The sequence below is a fragment of the Lacerta agilis genome, chromosome 14 (genome assembly GCF_009819535.1).
Source record: "Lacerta agilis isolate rLacAgi1 chromosome 14, rLacAgi1.pri, whole genome shotgun sequence".
NCBI lineage: Eukaryota > Metazoa > Chordata > Lepidosauria > Squamata > Lacertidae > Lacerta > Lacerta agilis.
In genome coordinates this window covers 14,745,282-14,765,289 of record NC_046325.1, presented here as the reverse complement: position 1 = coordinate 14,765,289, position 20,008 = coordinate 14,745,282, and the positions used below count along the sequence as shown (strand labels likewise).

The following is a 20,008-nucleotide window of genomic DNA, read 5'->3' as shown; positions in this document are numbered from 1 at the left end:
TCTGTTTACTTCAGCCACCTCTCATGATTTCTGTGGTACAACCCTGAATCTCTCCCCCCCCCACCCCGCACCTTATTAGAAAGGCAATAGATCCCCTTCCCCTATATTTTGAAGTGCACTTCTGAAATCGCTCCCGCTTCCCTGATTCCAGACGGGCACCTTGCTTAAATTTCTTTCTCCCCTAGCTATAGGTCATACCATCCATTTATGTCTACGGGGATTTCCAGATTTTCCATCCCTCTAGCAGGGAGGAGCCTGGGCTTCTTCACCACATTTCTATAGGGTCCAGCATTTGCGTCTTATCTGTTTGTAAAAGAACAGTAACAGTAATAACAGATTCCCTAAATCTCAGTTATATAGTGAGATAACATTTGAGTGCCTGCCTGCTCTCTAGTAAGCACCTAATCCCAGAGGTTCCTGATATAAAAGCCAACAATTCTTCCAGCCTATCCAACATTCTGGAACTCGGGCTCCAAAAATCTGCTTTGACAAATTGTTCCTTTTCATTTAATTCAGTTTGACATTCGCAGAGGAAGAAAAACCTCCTTAGAGATATTCCCTGGAGCGTCTCATCTCTGATAGAGGGACGTGAATTGGATAACTAGAGTTTTCGTGTGTTAAATTGTCCTGCTTTCAACGAGAGTTGAAAGTAGTGATCTGAGACCCTGCAAACTGCCTCCGTAGTGCCCCATAACCCAAGACACCCACCTACAACCTGTGTTTTCCAGATCCTTCTACGTTCAAGGTATCCCTAAATACCTCCCCTTTCTTCCTAAGTCGTGAGAGCTTTCAAGAACAGGTGCTGCTAAGGCCATACAACTGTCAAGAACACTCCTTTGCAGATTCTGGGACACCCCAAAACTTTCGAGCACTCAATATTGCAGACGTTTCTTTAGCCCTTTCGATAGGCACCCACAAAATTCCCCCCCCAAGCTCAGAGCTTCCCCGCTGTCCCAAGGGTGCCTTGAAATCCCAACTCCAGACCCAAGAGCACATCCTGCTTTTGATTCCTAAAGCAGGTTCTCTGTAGCTCCTTTCTCCAAACCATCATTTCTTTACTCCCCCCCTCCCCAATTTGTCCAATGGCTTTTCAGGACCCGAATCACCCCCTGCAAGCCCAGCTCTGTAGCAATGTTTTTGGGGCGCTCACTGGGTTAATACAACCCCCTTTAGCAGCCGGGCTAGGTGGGGGGCAGAAGTATTATTGCAATAATGGGGTACAGCTAGCCTCCCCGCAGCAGCAGCAGCAGCAGCAGCAGGCGCCATTCAGCAATGCGGTGATGGTGGAGCCGGAGCCCGACCGGCCCATTGGCTATGGAGCTTTTGGCGTGGTGTGGTGAGTGAGGAGTTGGGAATCGCTGGGGGTTGTGGGCTGGTTGGGCACGGAGGAATGGTGGGGGAACTGGCAGGGGAACCCCCAAGGGAAGAAGGCTCATGGGACAACCATGAATGGTCAGAGGGAGAAGACTGGGAGGAGGAGGTGTCGGAAGCTGAAGCAGTAACAGGGCTTAGTGAGCTGGGAGAGTCTGTGGCAGAGAAAAGCCCAGAAGCTGAAGCAGGAGAGGAGGGAGGCCCAGAGGCAGAGATGAGTCAGGCTGGTGAAGAGTCACAAGGGTCTTCCTCTCCTGCTGCAGCAAGCTCTCTTTCCCCCTGGTCTCTCAGAACCAGAAGAGGCATGAATATATTATTATTATTATTATTATTATTATTATTATTATTATTATTATTATTACTACTACTACTACAAAACAAAATAAGAGAGTATGCTGAACTGGCAAGATTATTGGCAAGGTTAAGAGATGTTACATATGAAAATTTTATCAGAGAGCGGGATATATACAGAGTATAGTGGACGCTTGGGTTGCGAATGTGATCCGTGCGGGAGACACGTTTGCAACCCGCAGCACTGTGTCTGCACACGTGCGGGTCGCAATTTGGCGCTTATGCGCAAAGCACGATTTAGCGCTTCTGTGCGTGCGCGAGTGCCAAAACTCAGAAGTGACCCATCCCGGTACTTCCGGGTTCGGCGTGGTGCACAACCCAAAAACGCACAACCTGAAGCGGCCGTAACCTGAGGTATGACTGTATATATAAAAGAACACTGTCAAAAGATCAATCCGTTGGCAGGTCTTGATTGAGCTTCGGTGTGTAAGTAGGATCATTTTATAAAATAAAATTTATAGTAAGACAAATAACCCAGAGAAATTAAAGTTTAAGTGCGTATTTAAGGAACTTAATTTGGGAACGCAAGGGGAAGATTGGAGGTCTTGTCAAATTTAGTCACAAATGGATGTACAATGCAAGTATTAGTTAAAGAATGAATAATTCTTTGTTTTTTATTTCTTATTTTGCCTATAACACCCATTGCATATTTATGTTATAAAGTTTTCAACCAATAAAGCACTTAAAAACTGGGGGGGGGGGTAACAGAAGAGGCATGAAAAGGGCAGAGGAGAGGTGCAGTCTCAGATTGCTTGGGGAAAACCCTGGAGAGGAGGGGACTTAGTCTCAGCTTCTGCTCCATGAGCTGTCGCAGGTGAGTTGCTGTGCTCAGTAGGCCTGCTACTCCTGTGCATATCTTGGTTTTGCTAATAACGAGTTAACTCCAACTTGGCTCAGTGTGATTTACTGCTGCCTCGCTCCTGTCACTGGATTTCGTTTCGTTTTTTGAGGAGGTTGAAGTCTGAAGCAGGGAAGGAAGGGGCTAGGGTAGGTGTCAGGAAAACTGGCGCCTTCTGGGTGTTCAACTCCCACCATTCCTGACCGTTGGGGTCTGCTGGGAATTGGGAGTCCGACAGCATCTGGAGAACCACTGGTTCCACAGTCCGGAGCCAGAGGACCAGGGGAGCTGCGAACGGCCATTTCAGAGGCGTTCCGTTTTTCTCTCCGCAGGTCGGTGACGGATCCCCGAGACGGGTCGCGAGTTGCACTCAAAAAGATGCCCAACGTTTTCCAGAACTTGGTCTCTTGCAAACGGGTCTTCAGGGAGCTGAGAATGCTCTGTTACTTCAAGCACGACAACGTGAGGGTGCAGAGGGTGCGAGGGGAGGTTGGTGGGGCTCGGCAAAGTGTCCTCGGCTTGGCTGCTCTGCTATCTGCTGCATCTCTCCATGGGCCTGTCGTTGGGGGGTAGGGGAGCAAGTGGTCCAGTCAGTGCCAGCCGCCATCCAGATTTCTGCCAGTAGCCCTGATGTGGCATCACTCTGTGTACTTTTTCTGCGCTGTGCATGGCTTTTATACACGTCTGTCGTGTCCCCACCCTTGCGCACCCTTTTTCTGAACCAAGGTTGCAGCATTGGGACTTTAGAGAAAAGGCGGTTAAGAAGTGACGTGATAGAAGATTATAAAATCACGCATGGCATGGACAGTGGCTAGAGAAGGATGCTGGCCGAAGTGGGCCATTGACTTGGTCTTATGTTCTTAGGACCTTGACGGTACCTTCCCTGGTTTGTGGTATGCATTCAAGCTGAGCTTTCCTCATCATCATAATTTTATTATTTCTACCTCACAAAACATAAAAAACTTCCCAATACAGCAGTTCTCACATTCTGGAGAGGTTTGGCCCTCTTGGTGTTCAACTGCCTTTGTACCAGTCCCTTCGTTTTGGGGAGGTTTCCTCTTTTGAAGCCAAATGTGACTAGTTTGGGATTTCCTTGGCACTTGTCTCGCTTCCCATAAACGTTGGTTTTGATAACGCGATGGTCGCTTGTCCCCAGTCGGTTCTACAGAACTTACATCTTTTGCCAGGTCCTGGCTGCTGCTTAACGATTACAGTCAAACCTTGGTTCCCAAACGGCTCCGTTTCGGAACGTTTTGGCTCCCGAAAACCCAGAAGTAAATGTTCCGGCTTTCGAACATTTTTCAGAAGCCGAGTGTCCGACGTGGCTTCCGCTTGAGTGCAGAAAGCTTCTGCGACCAATCGGAAGCCGCGCCTTGGTTGTCGAACACTTCGGAAGCTGAACGGGCTTCCGGAACGGATGGTGTTTGACAACCGAGGTTTGACTGCAAGTCCAGGGTCACTGCTCCCCAGGCTGTTTCCTGGACACAGTCATTCAGAGTGTTTAGAAACCCGACCGCTTTGTTGTGACTGGAGCCCATATGTGTCTCCGTCTTTCACGAGGGTATCTGAAGTAGCAAAATAATCTTTTCCCCCCGAGTGATAAAAGAGGGCTGAGGAGCCGTAACAGTTACATTGGTTTGCTGATGAAATGGAAATGCATTGAGATAGCTCATCCCACATAACTCTCTCTGACTGGACATGGGGGAAAAACAAAAACCCAACTGTTGACTTTTCTTTCTCTTGTTCTCTCAGGTCCTCTCAGCGTTGGACATTCTCCAGCCTCCACAAATCGACTGTTTTGAGGAGATGTATCCTTCGTCCCACACGCAGGCCGCTGCGGCCTGTTGCTCGGTTATCTTCCCAGCATTCCTTTGCTTATCATTTCTGCCCCCCCCCCCCACCTCTGTCCTTTGCCGGAGAGGCCAATATAGGTATTTTCTTTTTGTTGTCTCCTTCCCACCCAACCCTTTTACGTGTTCGTTCGTTCGTTCGTTCATTTATTTATTTTTTAATTGCTTTTCTTAACAGTTTTCAGGGATTGTGTTGGTTTGGGGTTTGGTTTTTCCCCCTATAATTCTTCTGCCATGCTTCCCCCCCCCAAAAAAAATTAATTTTTGTTTCCTATCTGTGTTTAGCTTCCTTAATTTACAGTTTGTCAAGCATTTCTCAGTCCCCGCCCTCCCACCCATGCAATTGTCTCATGGCTTCTTCTCAGCTCCATTTCAGTTCCTTTCTTTCTATCTATCGTCTTTGTTTCCCTTCACTTCTCAGGGTCTCCTCTTTTCTATAACCTATTTGCTTCCAAGACTATCATTATTCATTCCCCTGCCTGTTTCTTCTTATTTTACTTCCTTCTGCTGTTACCACTATTTGTCTGTCCTCCCCAATTATAACCTCCATTCGTTCCGCTTTTGTTTTCAATAATCCGTTCCCCTCCCCACCCAATTTTCATCCTTGGTGTCTCCTTTACAGCCAGCGTTGGCCTTTTCCATCGTTTCGATTGTCTTGATGACATTCTTTCACTTTGCAGTGTGTTTTACTTTCCTTTTACCTGTCTTTGATCTGCACTGTGGCCCATCTGTATAATTATTATTTTTTACACTTACCTTAATTTTGCCCTTGCCTTTGTGTGTTCTGTGCTTTCTGCCTCCCTAATTTTGCTGGAAGCAGTTGGTTCAACTAAATGGCGGAGAACCAATTTTTCTTTCTTGCTTACGATGGGAAGGGGCTGGGCGCTCAGATACCTGGTCGTTCTCTGGTCCCATCTCCCGCATCCTCCTTGACGATGTCCACCAGTTACGTCATCACTGAGTTGATGCAAAGTGACCTTCACAAAGTCATTGTGTCTCCACAACCTCTCAGCGCTGACCACATCAAGGTCTTTCTGTATCAGATCCTCAGGGGTGAGTATCTAAACGTTTCTAAACTGAGCTTTTCATTAACAATATGCCGCAAGGCAGTCAGTATGCAACACACCAAATTACGGTAGCTTCTAGCAAAACAACAATAAAAGCTCGTTAGGGGATGGGAATCATGTTTCAAAGGCTCATCTGAATAACTCTGTTTTCATGACACCATTACCGTAGCAAGTAGGCAGGGATGATTCCTGCTGAACGTCTAGTGGCAGGGAGTTCCACAGCGCAGCGCCTGCCACATCAAAGGCTTGGTCCGTAGTCAAGGCCAACTGAACCTCAGGGATATGAGAAGCCACTAGAAGTGCCCATCAGAGGGTCTCTGTAGGATGTGGAGACGCCACAACCTTTTTATTGTAGTAGGGTTGATGTCCAAACCAGCTCTGAAGTTCCATCCCTAGAATACCTCTTCCTTCCATCCTCTTAAATTATTCTCTTCTCCTTCATGCTTCTCTTCCCTCTTGAATTTTATTGCTATTTTATTGCTATTTTCTTCTGTCCCTCACCTGCACTTTCTCAGTTCTTTCTCAACCTCTTTCTATCACGCTTCATGTATTTCTTTACCGCCTTTCAATCACTTCCTTCCTTCCTTCTCTGAGGTTTTTGTTCCTTGCAGGGCTGAAAACCGGATTAACCACAGTTTTTAGTCCATTAATCGTATGAGTTGTTGTTAATTGATTTATCAATAATGCTGGCATATGGGTAAAACGATAGTTCTGAAGCCGGAAGCATACTTTCCTCTGTTTTCAGATCATGCAAGCATGTCATTTTAGAAGAGGCATTACCTGCTTTGTAAGAGAAAAGGTGGTGGCGGGAAAAATGCCTCTTTTAAGATAGTGCTAGCCCTCTAGTTGTTATAAGTAGTTGCACTTTTTTTATTATCTTTTTTAAAAAAAATTAATGGAGCCACTCTAATCAAACATCTCAGTCCTTTTCCTTTTTGCTTCTTCAGCCAGCCCATTTGTTGTAGGCAAGTTTTGTGACATTGCGAATTCCTTTCTCTCTCTCTGCCAGGGCTGAAATATTTGCACTCTGCCGGTGTTCTCCATCGGGACATCAAACCTGGGAATTTGCTGGTCAACAGCAACTGTGTCCTCAAGGTAATTCAGCCTCGTAGCCACTAGGGGGAGCCCTTAGGGTGCAATTGTCTCTTATCCCACTAATTAACATTGTGATTGCTAATCATAGGTTTGCCATATTTCAGAAAGTGAAAATCCGGACAGAAAAGTTATTGAGCTTTTTTTTGGCAAATTTGTTTTTTTGGCTAAAGTTGTTGAGCAAAAAAAAAATTTCAGGTTTTAGAGCTATTTTTTTTCCAAGAAATTGCCACTTCCGATATGGGTTGCCATGCGTCCGGATTTTCCCGGACATTTCAGGGATTTCCCAACGGCCGAATCCCGGCTGTGTCCGGGAAATTCTGGACATATGGCAACCCTGCTAAACAGGATATCTCATAGTTGTTGCTTGCTCACTGAAAATGTCTGTTCAGGTTGTGACCATTTGTGAAGAAGGGGAACTCTGTGCCAAGTAATCCTTTCTTTATTCGAAGCATTAATGCCCCCCCTCCTTTAACTGGAAAAAGCTCCCACGGTGACTTGTAGGTGCATAGAAATAACACAGCTCTTGCTCTCAGGCTTGCAGTCTAAGAAGACACGTAACGAAAAGAAAAACGGGGTGTGGAGGGAAAGGAAAACAAGCTGGATGAGGCTGGATAGCTCAGTCGGTAGAGCATGAGACTCTTAATCCCAGGGTTGTGGGTTCGAGCCCCACATTGGGTGAAAGATTCCTGCATTGCAGGGGGTTAAATAATAAATAATAAATAAAATTTTTATTTATACCCTGCCCTTCCCAGCCAAAAAACCGGGCTCAGGGCGGCTAACACCAATTAAAATCACAGCAAAAAACATAAACACAATCAATTTAAAATAACAGATTAAAATACAAATTTAAAAATTCAATATTAAAACTGCGGTCTCAATTTCAAAATAACCCACCAATAAAAGAATGAAGCATAAATATTAAACAGAAACCAACCCAAAGGCCAGGTGGAACAGCTCTGTCTTGGAGGCCCTGCGGAAAGATGCCAAATCCCGCAGGGCCCTGGTCTCTTGTGATAGACTGTTCCACCAAGTCGGGGCCAATATTGAGAAGGCCCTGGCCCTAGTTGAGGCCAACCTAGCATCTTTGTTGCTCGGGACCTCCAAAAGATTATTATTTGAGGACCTTAAGGTCCTACACGGGACATACCAGGAGAGGCGGTCCCTTAAGTACGAGGGTCCTAAGCCGCATTGGACTAGATGACCCTCGTTGCCCCTTCCAGCCCTACCGTTCTATGATTCTAAGCAGACTCGGGCAACGAACCCTTCAGTGCTGCAAGGTTCTTATGATGAGCAGCTTGGAAGTATCTCCTAATGGTTAATCGAAATCTGCTTCTTTGCAATTTCTACCAATTAATTCTAGTCCTGCCCTTTAGAACAGTCCTCTAAAACGGGTGGGGATCCTGTTGCCGCCCCTGCTCCCACCCCAAGAAAAAAGTGGTTGCTGGGTTGCAAGTCACTGGGCATGCTGGAGTCCCAACAGCATTTGTAGGGCCACGGGGTCCTCACAGACCCCCCCCCGCTGCGCTGGAAGACTTTGGCTCAAGTCCTGCCTCTGCAGTAGATGACACTGAGTTGCCTCCAACGAGTTGCTCACCTCCAGCTCAGTTCCCCTGCAATGGAACTAAAACAAGACCTGCATCCTAGTCTTGTCACGGGGACAAAGGAGGTAAAGATTAGAAGGCAATTTTGGCCTCTGTAAATAATGAATAAATCTGCAGGGATAAACGTTCAAATTAAGCAATGTTGCAGGTGCCCACCCTCATTTCGGCAGAGGGCAGCTTTTCCCTGATTACGGAGGTGAAGCAGGAGACTTTTTTCCCTTCTCATTTTGGAGAAAAACCATTTATAGTGCCAGGACCGACGTGGAATACATGAAACGACAGTGAAGGAAAGGAACGAAGTGTCACGCTCTGAAAAGCTTTTTCGTTTCTCACTATTCAATGAATCGCCGCAGCCCACCGATACACAGCTGGGATCCATAAGAAAATCCTTCCGGGTCAAAGGGCGTGACTTTCTGGTAGACTCGGGCCCCAGCAGCTCTAATGGAATCAGGGTCACTTGTGGCTTTGAAGGAAGTTGGTTCATTCCACCAGGGGGCGCTGCACACCAGACTGAAGTTGGAGAGGACTTTGGTCCAGATGTCTATGATCTTTGTCCTCCATCTAGCGCTTGACACACTCCTTGTCTTCCCTTCAGATCTGCGATTTTGGCTTGGCCCGGGTAGAGGAGCCAGATGAGTCCCAGCACATGACTCAAGAAGTGGTAACTCAATATTACCGGGCCCCTGAGATCTTGATGGGCACCAGGCACTACGGACGCCCAATTGATATTTGGTCAGTGGGCTGCATCTTCGCTGAACTTTTGGGCAGGCGTATCCTCTTCCAGGCCCAAAGCCCAATTCAGCAGGTAATGTATAGAAAGCCAGTACAGTGGTATCTCGACTTACGAATTACTCGACATACGAAATTTTCGACTTACGAATGAAAAAAAGTGCCCGCACGCCTACGAATTTTTCAACATCCGAAGGACATCCGCTGGCGGTTTTAGATGGGGTTTACTCGACTTACGAATTTTAGATGCGGTTTACTTGACTTCCGAATTTTTCGTTTCCAATGCATTCCTATGGGGAAATCGCTTTTTTTGACTTACAAATTTTTCGAACTACGAATGTGCATTCAGAACAGATTAAATTCGTAAGTCAAGGTACCACTGTATTGGGGAAAGGGTGGGAAGCTGTTAGTGTCAAAGAGCGTGGCTGGATCTAGAAGCATTTCGTTTAAATGTGTTGTAAACTTCGTATGAAAAATCGGGTTGGCAAAAACGGGGCTCCACAGCCCCATCTGGTGGCACAGTGTTAGAATGCATAAACAATGCATATATGGGTTTTTTGTCATTGTAGCGAAGTCCCATATCACCGTTGCTTGTAATTCTACAAAACGGCCACCAGTGGGCACCAAACAGCAAACCATCCATCCACCTACAATGCGAAAAAGACAAATTCTCATTTTCCTTAATGATGGGTGACATCAAAATGACATTGCATATTAGGCTTCTAAGGAAGTTGATCACTCCCAAGTTGACACCAGGTGCCTGGAAGGCATTGGGGTGAGGCAGGGCAATGAGGTTGGGGCCAGATGGATGCATCAGCCAGAGTCCTGTCACATTGGCTGCTATAGGTCTCACCACTCGTCCATCTCACTCAGTATTGCCTTCACAGTCTGGCAGCAACTTCTCCAGTGTTCCCACCTCAGCCTGGAGATTAAACCTGGGACCTTCGGCACACTAAGCAAGATGCTGTGCCATAAAACATACAGTTTTATAGGGTCCTCATAAGACGGTGTGCAACTAAAAGGGCCGATTGGAATACTTTTGAATGGGTTTAGAAAACAAACGCACACATTAAAAATCTGGCATCGTAAGAATCAGGAATCAAGTGTGATTAAAAACGGAAAGACGGGCTGGATTTCCAGCCGCTTTTGAAGGTGTGTACCTGGGAGTGCCTTTGATAGTTCTGTAGGGAGGGAGTTCTGCAACTGCAGGGCCACCACTGAGAAGGCCCTGTCTTTGCCTGGCAACGTAATGGGCTGTACCTGTGGGCATTCAAGGCGGAGGGGCTCCGTAGCTGATCACAATGCAGGAGCAGTAAATTTCTTTCTTTCCTGTCCCGCTTCTCCCTCTCGCCGCTCCCTCTTTCTCCCTTCCGGCCTCACGGCTCCTTTGCGCTGTTCTGCGGTCGGCAGCTGGACCTGATCACAGACCTCCTGGGGACTCCTCCTGTGGCCGCCCTCCATTCAGCCTGTGAGGGGGCTCGGGCCCACATTCTGCGTGGCAACCACAAGCCAGTGAGTACGGCTGGGACTGTCTGTTGGGGGGGGGGGAGAGAATAGCACCAGGCATGTGCCCCCCTTCTCAGACTCAACCCTCTCTGTCTCTTTCCAGCCGTCACTGTCTGTCCTTTACATGCTGTCTGGAGAAGCCACCCACGAAGCCGTCCATCTGCTCTGCCGGATGCTGGTCTTTGACCCAGTGAGTTGGTGTCAGGGAAGGTCTTGGTCTGGTGATGGCCTCTTGGGGTGGCCTACCTCGCAGGAATGTTGTGAGGGTGAAACGGGAAGGCAGGGGAACCACGTCTGCATTTTTTAGCTCTTGGGAAGAATGGCCGGGCGTAAAAGTAACGAAATAAAAATACAAAATGAAACGTTAGGCTGCTGCTCTCTCCCTTGTCCATTGCATGGAAAAGAAGCAGTTCTGGTTATGCTTCCTCCCTGCCACCACCTGCAAGCACAAAGTGTGTAAAGTGGTACCTCGGAAGTCAAACGGAATCCGGTCCCGAAGTCCGTTCAACTTCCAAAACGTTGGGAAACCAAGGCATGGCTTCCGATTGGCTGCAGGAAGCTCCTGCAACCAATCGGAGGCTGTGGAAGCCGCGTCGGATGTTCGGGTTCCAAAGAACATCCGCAAAACGGAACACTCACTTCCGGGTTTGCGGCGATCAGGAGCCAAAACGTTTGACTCGCAAGGCGTCCGGGATCCAAGATACCGACTGTATGTTCTTCCATTCCACAGTCATTCTGTGGCCCTCAGGGGTTGGGGTCACAGTCTTCGCTTTCTAAGCCAGCCAGCCAGACTTAAGCCTCAGAACCTGCTGGTTTCTTGGTACCCACTGCAGTTTCCTTGAAGTGCTAGATTAACTAATTTCGATAATCCAAACCACCTGAATTCCATTCGAGAGCAGATCGCCCAAAGAACTGCCCTCAACTGAAGCCCTGCCTTGAAGCAGAAATTAATATAATTTTAGAACAGAAATGTTTTGTTGCAGGCCAAAGGCAGAGCTTAAAATGAATTGTGGTGAGCCAGGTTTTGCTTTTCAGGTGTGAAACTCCCAAGTGCAAGGTGCTTCATTTCATTCTCATTTGAATATTCAGCTTCCGCTGTTCAAGTTGCGGAGAAGAATATTCAGTGTTCGTCTGACTCTCCTTCTCCTGCCTGCAGGCCAAACGGATCTCTGCCAAGGATGCCCTCTCCCACCCTTACCTAGACGAGGGCCGGCTCCGCTACCACACCTGCATGTGCACCTGCTGCTTTTCCGTGTCCTCGGGCCGCGTCTACACCAGTGACTTTGAGCCCCGGGCCGACCCAAAGTTCGATGGATCCTACGAGAAGAACCTCACCTCCGTCTGGCAGGTCAAAGGTAGAGTTTCCTCCTGCCTGGGGCTCCCTCCTCCCCAGGAGCAGTTCCACCCTGGGCTTTATTCCTTCCTCCTTGACTATTTTAATTTCTATCTCGGCTTGCCACACCAGGATCCCCGAGGCAACTGAAGCTGATAGCGTATGCAATAAAGTTGTAATTACAGTGGTACCTCTGGTTACGAACGGGATCCATTGCGGAGCCCCGTTCGTAACCCGTGACGTGTGTAACCTGAAGCTCTGCATCTGCGCATGTGCGCGACGCGATTCGGCGCCTCTGCGCATGACGTCATTTGACGCGTCTGCGCATGCGCGAATCGCCGAACCCAGAAGTAACGTGTTCCGTTATTTCCGGGTTCGGCGTGTTCGTAACCCGTGCTGTACGCATCCTGAAGCATTCGTAACAAGAGGTTCGACTAATACTTTTGAAATGGCAGCAGCAGAAAAAAATGAGCAGAGGAAAACTGCCTGGAAACAGAGACAAGGGTAGGAAATGTGATTCCCACCATAAGTTGTGGGTCTTGAAAATCTGGAGGGCCAAAGGTTTGTCCCACCCCCACCTGCGCCCCACTTGGACTCCTGGATAATCCAGAAAGGTTGCACTGTTAGGCTCGCTTGCAAGGGGTGTGCCCAGTTGGAGACAGCGGGACTTACTTGCATGTAAACGTGAACAAGGCAGTTTGGTAAATTACATATACAGAGGCCCATCAGCTGGGCAGGTCCTGGTTTTGAGGAGGAGATAATCTAGAATCTGACAGGGACTCACCCTCTGTAACAGCACTCAACTGATATATCTATGTGGAAAAAGCTGCTCGGGAGGATTTTATTGTTGTTGTTGTTGTTCTTCAGAAAGGCAGCATACGTGTATCTTTTAAAACATTTTGTACTTATAAAGAAAACACAGCAACAATTTAAAAACAGGAGGATTGCAACCATACATTTGCAGCGTTATCGCCACGTTCGATTCTGAAACTCGCGATGTGTCTTTTAATTGTTGCAATGCTTTTTTTGTTTTGTTTTTCAAGAAATGAAAAGTGGCTTTAAAATAAACAAGGAAGGCAGCATGCTAACGGTTTGAAATAAATAGCAGGGAAAGTGGAAGGAAATGGGGAAGCTTGTGTGTTTTCTGTTGGGCTGAGGTACTGGTTGAGTCACAGGAGGGGTCTGGGAACTAGGGGTCATGTGCCTCCAAACGCGTCGTGGAAAATGTCGTTTTTGAGAAGGAGGAAGGGAGGGGCATCGTGCCGCTGATCCGGGAGGCCGTTCTAAGCATGCCAGGGCTGCAAAGGGTTGTAGCTCAGTGGTTAGAGCACATGTTCCGTGTGCAGAAGTTGCGAGGTTCAACCCCGGGCATCTCCCAAGGCAGGGCTGGGAGAGTCTCCTTGCCTGAAACCCTGGAGAGCTGCTGCCAGTGAGTGTGGGCAGAGCTGAGCCAGATGGAGCAAAGGATAAGACAGATTCCTACATTACTCATAAGGGGGGGGGGGGGATGCGGGAGCAGGAGACCCTCAGGCGCTGGAAGGGGGGCAAGGAGGTGGAGGAGCCACGATTGTGGCCAAGGGCTTCAGCGGGGTTTAAGAACTGAGGGAGAAAAGGGGGGAGGAGGCCATGGGGGGCTCTGGAGGTCAGAAGGAGAGTCTGCAGGATCTAGGAGCAGGCAGGATTAGGCCAGCCTTCCCTACCCTAACGCCCTTCATCTCCCAGCAGCCCCAGCCTGCATCTACAGTGGTTATAAATGAGGGGCAGGGCCAGCACCAGACTGCAGGGGGCCCTCAGCACCGTGCCCTCACACACCCCCCCCCAGCCATATAGTTGGATCAGCCACATGCCCATCTCTCTACAGGGTGTAATGGGGTGCTTTTCCCACCCCCCTTAGTCCCTTTTCTCTCCATTCACTGACCAGGATCGGAATCTGCATTGGCAGAGGAGCATTGCATTCTGGGTAAATTAAGATGGCAGGTGGCTCCCCCGGGAGCTTCACTCTCATGCCAAAGTGCTAACCCTGCTGCTCACCACTATAACAGGGCCTTGGCGATGAGCAACGGGGCACTGAAGGGCCCGTCCGAGCCCCCGTTGCTCTTGGGGAGTGCCCCGCCGTGTTGGCCAATGGCGCCAGGCTCAGCGACGGGAGCTGCAGCCTGAAACTTTTGGAGGGCTCCAGGCTGGAGAAGCACGGGCTGCACCGTGAGTCATCGGTTGCGTTGGCCGACTTGGAGCCACGTCTGTCACCCGCCCTGCGGACTTGCTCAACCTGTGGTTTCCTATGTGTGTCTGTGTGCAGGAACGTAGTGGGGGAAAACGCACAGCAACAAGGTTGAAACAGCAGAAGGTAATAAATACACCTGAACACCACAGGGGCCTTCTTGGCCTGCCAGCGCCGTGACAGGTGGGATATAAATGCAACTAAATAAAAGGCCAAAACACCAGCCTTCTGAACTGAGCTCAGAAACAGGCCCACGACCTGCAAGGCTAAGCTGAGAGCTGGCAAAATGGGTTTGCTTAGATTGGCCCCAGCGAGCAGCCTAAACCAGGCATGTCCAAAGTCTGTTTTGGGGGGCCTAATTCAGCCCGCCGGTCGGTGTAATCCGGCCCCTGTGGCAGTTTATTTACTGGGGTAACCCCCCCTGCAAAAGCTGAACAACTTCAACCCTAAAAATAGCTCAAGAACTCCAATCCTAAAAAAAAGGTCAACAAATTTGGTTGGCCCTCATGGCCCTTCACTTCATCACATCTGGCCCTCTTTGAAAAAAGTTTCAACACTACTAAACAATCTGTTATTTTGGACTACAGTGATACCTCGGGTTACAGACGCTTCAGGTTACGGACACTTCAGGTTACAGACTCCACTAACCCAGAAATAGTACCCCGGGTTAAGAACTTTGCTTCAGGATGAGAACATAAATCGCGCTGCGGCGGCAGGAGGCCCCATTAGCTAAAGTGGTACCTCAGGTTAAGAACAGTTTCAGGTTAAAAACGGACCTCCAGAACGAATTAAGTCCTTAACCAGAGGTACCACTGTAATGGAAGTTTGCAAGCAGTCGTCAGTAGTCACCCCCCCCATGTGCCAACCACGGCAGTAAGTTTTGTGTCCAAGTGTGATTGTCCGGCAGGCCTTGGGGCGGAAGAGAAGGGAGCCCTGGGTGGGAAGGAACAAGTTTCAAGGCAAATTTACAGATATGAAGAGCTGCTTGAACTCAGGGGAAGAACAGAGCTGGGATGGGAGAGCAATGGTGAGGCTGGGGGTGAACTGGGCATGGAAAAGAGAGATGAATAAATGGGAAGACTGGAATGACAGGGGCCCCTTTCTCCCTTTCCAGAGCTGGTGCATAGGTTTATCTTGGACCAGCAGCGGGGGAAACGCGTCCCACTCTGCATCAACCCCCAGTCGGCTGCCTTCAAAACCTTCATCCGGTGAGTGTTCGGTGCTGCCCCCTGGTGGCATAGCTGGAATCCCCCCACCCAGCACACCTTAGGAGTAGGTTTCTGGCCTAGAAATGAAGATCTTTAAACTCTTCTTGTTTCCGCCCGGCAGCTCCACGGCGTGGCATTCCTCCAAAGTATCCAAAAAGGAGGAGAGATGAAGGCGCCCAGTGGACAGGATGGGGAGGAAAGAGAAGAAGAAAAAGGGAAAGCAAAGGAGAAGAAGGGCAGAATGAGAGAGCCTTTTCATCGGGTGATGAGAGAGAGAAAGAAGAAGAAGAAGAAGAATAAACAACCACTCTTCTTAATCCTGCACTCTTGAATATTTTGACTCATGGACAAACATTTGGGGTGGGGGGAAAACGTCTGTGTCTTTTTTTATTATTATGAATATTAATATTATTTGGGGTGGGCGGGAGGGTTGGGAAGGGATTGTTTTTTGCATCGATTGATGTCTTTTTTCCCTCCACCTTTATTGTCCTGCACTGGAAAACCCTTTAGGTTGTAGGTTATTCTCCTTGTGCAACTCTCCCTGTCCGCAAACTCACCCCCAAATCTGCACTGTTCCCCGACACGCCTGGCTGAGTTACCCTTCCCTCTCTTGTTCCTGCATTATTAGGGTTTTGTCTTGCTACCCCTAGAGGGTTTGCAGTTACTGGAGCAAAGGGGTGTTTGCTTTTCTCAGTACGTTCTGCCCATTCTGCACCAAACCCTGCTGTTCCCCCCCCCCAAAAAAAAAATCTCTTTAGGATCAGTGAAAGGTCTTACTGGCTGCGTCTTCCCTCCTATCTGCAAGGCACCATCCCGTAAATAGGCGGCGTGTTTTATTAGTTCCCCTAAATGCCCTGTCCCAAAAGAACCACAGGTGTGGGGAGTGGAGGGGGGGGACACACAATTTCCCAGGTGGTATCCATACAGCCTTTATCAACCCTATTGTTCACACTGAATATTCTGCCACTTCTTACAATCAGAAAAGGGGCCTAGGTAAATATGATCAGTGATGGAACACCAGTAGGATTTTAAGTAAGTAAAATGACAGTGAAAGCATGGGGCAGGGATTTGAAAAGTGTGGCAGAGAGGGGGCTCAACCCTTTCCTTGTCTGCTTGCCCAGTTGTCCCACCACCAACCCCAGAAAGAAAAACAGGTGAGGTGCCACTTGGCTCCATTTTGGCATCTCCCAACGTAGCCTTTAAAAAAAATAAATCACTGCTGGGGTTTACTGTATAGTTTAGTTAGTCCTTCATCCTGTCAGCAGAATCTCTGGAAGTTTCCTTCTCCCACCACCCCACTCTGCAACCAGAAAAGCACCCCAGTTCTTCTTAGCACTCCTCAAGGACATTTATTCCTTCCTTATTTCCACACCCGTTCGAAAATCTACCTCTTTTTTCTCCTAGTGTGTGTTTGGTTTGTGTGTTTGTTGTTTTTAGCTGGGGGTGGGGGTGTTGAACTTTCACACTACTGTTGTTAATTAATTTGTATTTTGTTTTCCTGGCTTTTTTGCGGGGGAGGGCGGCTGTTGGATATTTTTATTATTATTAATTTTTTTCAGTTTCATTTATTAATTTATGACCCCGTCGGTTTTTAGAGACTCAAATCCTGAATGCGTGTGTGCGTGTGTGCATTTTTCCTGTCCCTGAAAAAGAAAATGAAAAAAAAAAAAAAACACAACCAACAACCTGGAAACTTGAACTGTCTTGGCTGTAATAATTTTTTCTCCTCCTAATTTAATTGTGCTCCATGGTAGCTGAATTAAATTTATGCTGTGTATTTTTCTCCTGTGAATTTTTTTATTTCTCTTCCTATTATTATTATTATTATTATTCCCTTTGAATGTAAAAGCACTTTTCCTAGCAACTCTGTTGTACACCTGGATCCCTTTCCCAGTTCTGCTGGGGCGGCAGGTTGCTTTCGAGGGGCGGTTTGGGGTGTGCACCTGCCCCAGTGAGATTGCAAGCAGGAAGTGCCCTTCTGTGGGCTCCCGGCCTCGCAGGGCGTGCTCAGGAAATGATGCGATCAGGACGCCTCGACCACATCCTTTTATTCCACTGTTGTCAAAGTGGAGGCAACCTTTGCTTTGTCGGGGAAGTTCCTCTAAGGCAGAACTGCACACTTGGAGGTCCGCAAACCAAGGAATCCGGCGCTTATCAGGTGAGGTTTTATATATTTTGGGTCTTCCCGTTCCTGTCCACTTCCCCACTCCTCAGCCATTAGTAGGTGGGAGACAGTTTCCTCTTCATGTCCTGATGTGGAAAACACCCAGAGGAAGAGGCCCATGTAGGGGTGGGGAGTCTGGGCCCTTCCATACCTTGCTGCACCTCGGCTCCCATCGCCCCTAACCATTGGGCATGCTGGCTGGGGCTGATAGGAAGACCACAAGCTCCCCAGACCTGCTGTGGGAGAGTGGCAGAGCATCTACTCTGCCCAGCCAGATGGGCAGGGTACAAAATAAAAACTTATCACCATCTTTATGGCTGCAAAGTTAAGCAGGGGTGAGGTTGAAGGGGCCACAGGGGGAATCTAGCCCAACCGCCCCTGTAATCTATTTGCCCAATGTGGGCCTCAAACCTACTACTCTGAGATGAAGAGTCTCGTTGCTCTACCAACTGAGCCATCCTGGGAGGGTCTCGGAAAACTGGAATGGGACTGAGCGGGACTTCACAAACAGGTTGAGCTTTGGGACTTGTAGCTGCAGAATAACAACTATTTTTCTTTAAAAAAAAAAAAGAGCTGAGGTTTTATTTTTATTTTTCAATACCACTCCACCCACACCCCTCGATTACATCAAAAATAAAATCCCAATATGACCGCCCTGATACAAATTGGTGATTTGCCTCCTCCCGCTTTCTCCACAGTTTGGCTTCTTCCTGACGCACCCTTTCTGATTGTGGATGCGGCTTTGATGCGGCTCCATCGCAGTGGCCCACCTCCTGCTACGTTGTCAACGCCGGCCCCCTCGGCGGGTGCCCAGATGCCTCCTTCCTCTGTGGCCTCCCCGCTCAGCGAGTGTGGCAGCTGCCTGCTGATCATGACCGGCATCGCCTTGGTTGCTGGCCTTTTCATTGTGATCTCGGCCATCCTCTGCGACCGGGTCTTCCGTGGGTCCCTGCCCTCGGAAAGAAGGGGGCTGCCGTCTGTCTGGAGGCAAGGTGGGACACTGTGGATCGAGCCTTCCAGGAGCCGCAGGGAGCCAGATCTCCTATCTAGGCCGTCAGAAACGGTGCCACTTTGGATCCAGCGCTCAAACGACTGGTTTCTGGAGCAAGGGAGCTGCGATTCACCCGAAGATACCCAGATGGAGACGCAGAGCCCAAGTAGCTCTGCCCCTTTCTGGGATGACGGCGAACCCAACTGGAGGATACAGCCACGCGTCACCTTGCAGGACCTAGAGAGCTTTTTCCAGCACAGCGGTCGGGGTACCTAGAGTGTTCCGTGGCTGGTTTCACTTAAGGTGCCCAAAACCTTCCCTGCCCACTCCACTCCTTCCTGAATCCAAGAAAGCTCAAAGGTCACTGTGGGGTGTGAGATGGAAAATTTCGCTCTTGGGGTGTTAGTGCTTGGGAGGGAGAATGTGGGAAATGGGCAAGAAAAAGTCCTGGGTTGTTTTTTTTAATACCCTGCTGGTTGGTGTAAACATAGGCTATGATTAAAGGACATTGGGAATGAGAATTTTGGGACCAAGGAGTTAACGTCTCGGTGTGCTGGAGAAGGAGGCAAAAATGGAAAGCCATTTTTTAAAAAATAAAAAAATTCCTTCCAGTAGTACCTTGGAGACCAACTAAGTTTGTTCTTGGTATGAGCTTTCGTGTGCATGCACACTTCTTCAGATACAAAATATAATAATAATAATAATAATAATAATAATAATAATAATAATAATAAGAAGAAGAAGAAGAAGAAGAAGAAGAAGAAGAAGAAGAAGAAGAAGAAATGAGAAAACCCACAGAGGTTTTGCTTCATCAAATACCCATTTTTTTAAGCTTTCCAACCTGACTCACTTTATACATCTCCCATGCAAAATATGCCATTTCGGCATAAAGGGCCGGGGCCCTCTGGTTTCCTACAAGCCCTTAAGGACTGCCTCCCTGCACATTAAACTGCCCGAACAGGAAGATTGTACGGTCACACTGTTAAAAGGGGCTTCAGAGCTCAACTATACCAACCTGCTGCTGATGCAGGATGAAAGCAGGCTTTCAAAAACCGCAACTGTACGTCTGACATGCACAAGAGCGAATGTGGCAACGAAGCAAACGGCGGACATTTTGTAATGGTTCTTGTGCTCTTGGCAGTTTATGCTAATATGCTGATTAAAAAAAAAAAGGTTGACCTGTGGCTTGTTTTATATTTTATTACAGTAGGCAGCATTTTAAGTTTGTATAGAAAATAATAAATAATTTAAAATAACTAAGTGATGGGCTGCTGGGTTTTTATCCCGTCATTCTCAGAGGGTATTGTTACCGCTTTTTGAAGTGACGCAAAAAAAGCCTTTTCTGTCATCGCCACCCAACACCCTGCCGTTGTGAGATGTTCTCAGGAAGCCTCGTTGATGGCAGGTGACGGCTCGGCTCTTTCCACAATGGGAAGCGGCAATGCTTCGGAATACCGCTTGCCAGAAACCGCAGGAAGGGAGAGTGCTCTTGGGCTTGAATCCAATCCTTCTTCTGGTTGGCCACCGTGAGAACAGGATGCTAGACTAGATGGGCTGTTGGCCTGATCCAGCAGGTTCTCCTTATTGATACAGGGTGCGAAATGTCCGGGCTCAGCAAATGTCAGAATTTAATTAGAGCATGTGTGATGGAACCAGGAAAAAGCCAGACCCGTGTGTGTTTAA

General features: G+C 48.2%; 2 protein-coding genes across 2 annotated transcripts; both read left to right on the top strand.

Moving 5' to 3' along the window:
* The first annotated feature begins 1,036 nt into the window (after positions 1 to 1,036).
* LOC117058350 (serine/threonine-protein kinase NLK2-like) lies at positions 1,037 to 15,853 on the top strand. Its single transcript, XM_033169479.1, has 11 exons — positions 1,037 to 1,336; positions 2,893 to 3,022; positions 4,313 to 4,368; positions 5,357 to 5,463; positions 6,487 to 6,572; positions 8,769 to 8,978; positions 10,313 to 10,414; positions 10,512 to 10,598; positions 11,565 to 11,763; positions 15,077 to 15,170; positions 15,292 to 15,853. The coding sequence occupies exons 1-11, from the start codon at positions 1,083 to 1,085 to the stop codon at positions 15,338 to 15,340; spliced, it is 1,374 nt and encodes a 457-aa protein (XP_033025370.1). The 5' UTR covers positions 1,037 to 1,082; the 3' UTR covers positions 15,341 to 15,853.
* A 2,127-nt stretch (positions 15,854 to 17,980) lies between these two features.
* On the top strand, positions 17,981 to 18,912 carry C14H16orf54 (chromosome 14 C16orf54 homolog). The gene has a single exon (XM_033168375.1). The coding sequence runs from the start codon at positions 17,981 to 17,983 to the stop codon at positions 18,599 to 18,601; it is 621 nt and encodes a 206-aa protein (XP_033024266.1). The 3' UTR covers positions 18,602 to 18,912.
* Positions 18,913 to 20,008: the final 1,096 nt, after the last annotated feature.

Excerpts from the sequence above, each read along its gene's own strand:
- LOC117058350 (XM_033169479.1), top strand. The coding sequence starts at position 1,083 with ATGGCTTTTCAGGACCCGAATCACCCCCTGCAAGCCCAGCTCTGTAGC. Across the intron at positions 4,369-5,356 it reads ATCGACTGTTTTGAGGAGAT|TTACGTCATCACTGAGTTGA; the intron begins GTATCCTTCGTC and ends GATGTCCACCAG. Across the intron at positions 5,464-6,486 it reads TCTGTATCAGATCCTCAGGG|GGCTGAAATATTTGCACTCT; the intron begins GTGAGTATCTAA and ends TCTCTCTGCCAG.
- C14H16orf54 (XM_033168375.1), top strand. The coding sequence starts at position 17,981 with ATGACCGCCCTGATACAAATTGGTGATTTGCCTCCTCCCGCTTTCTCC.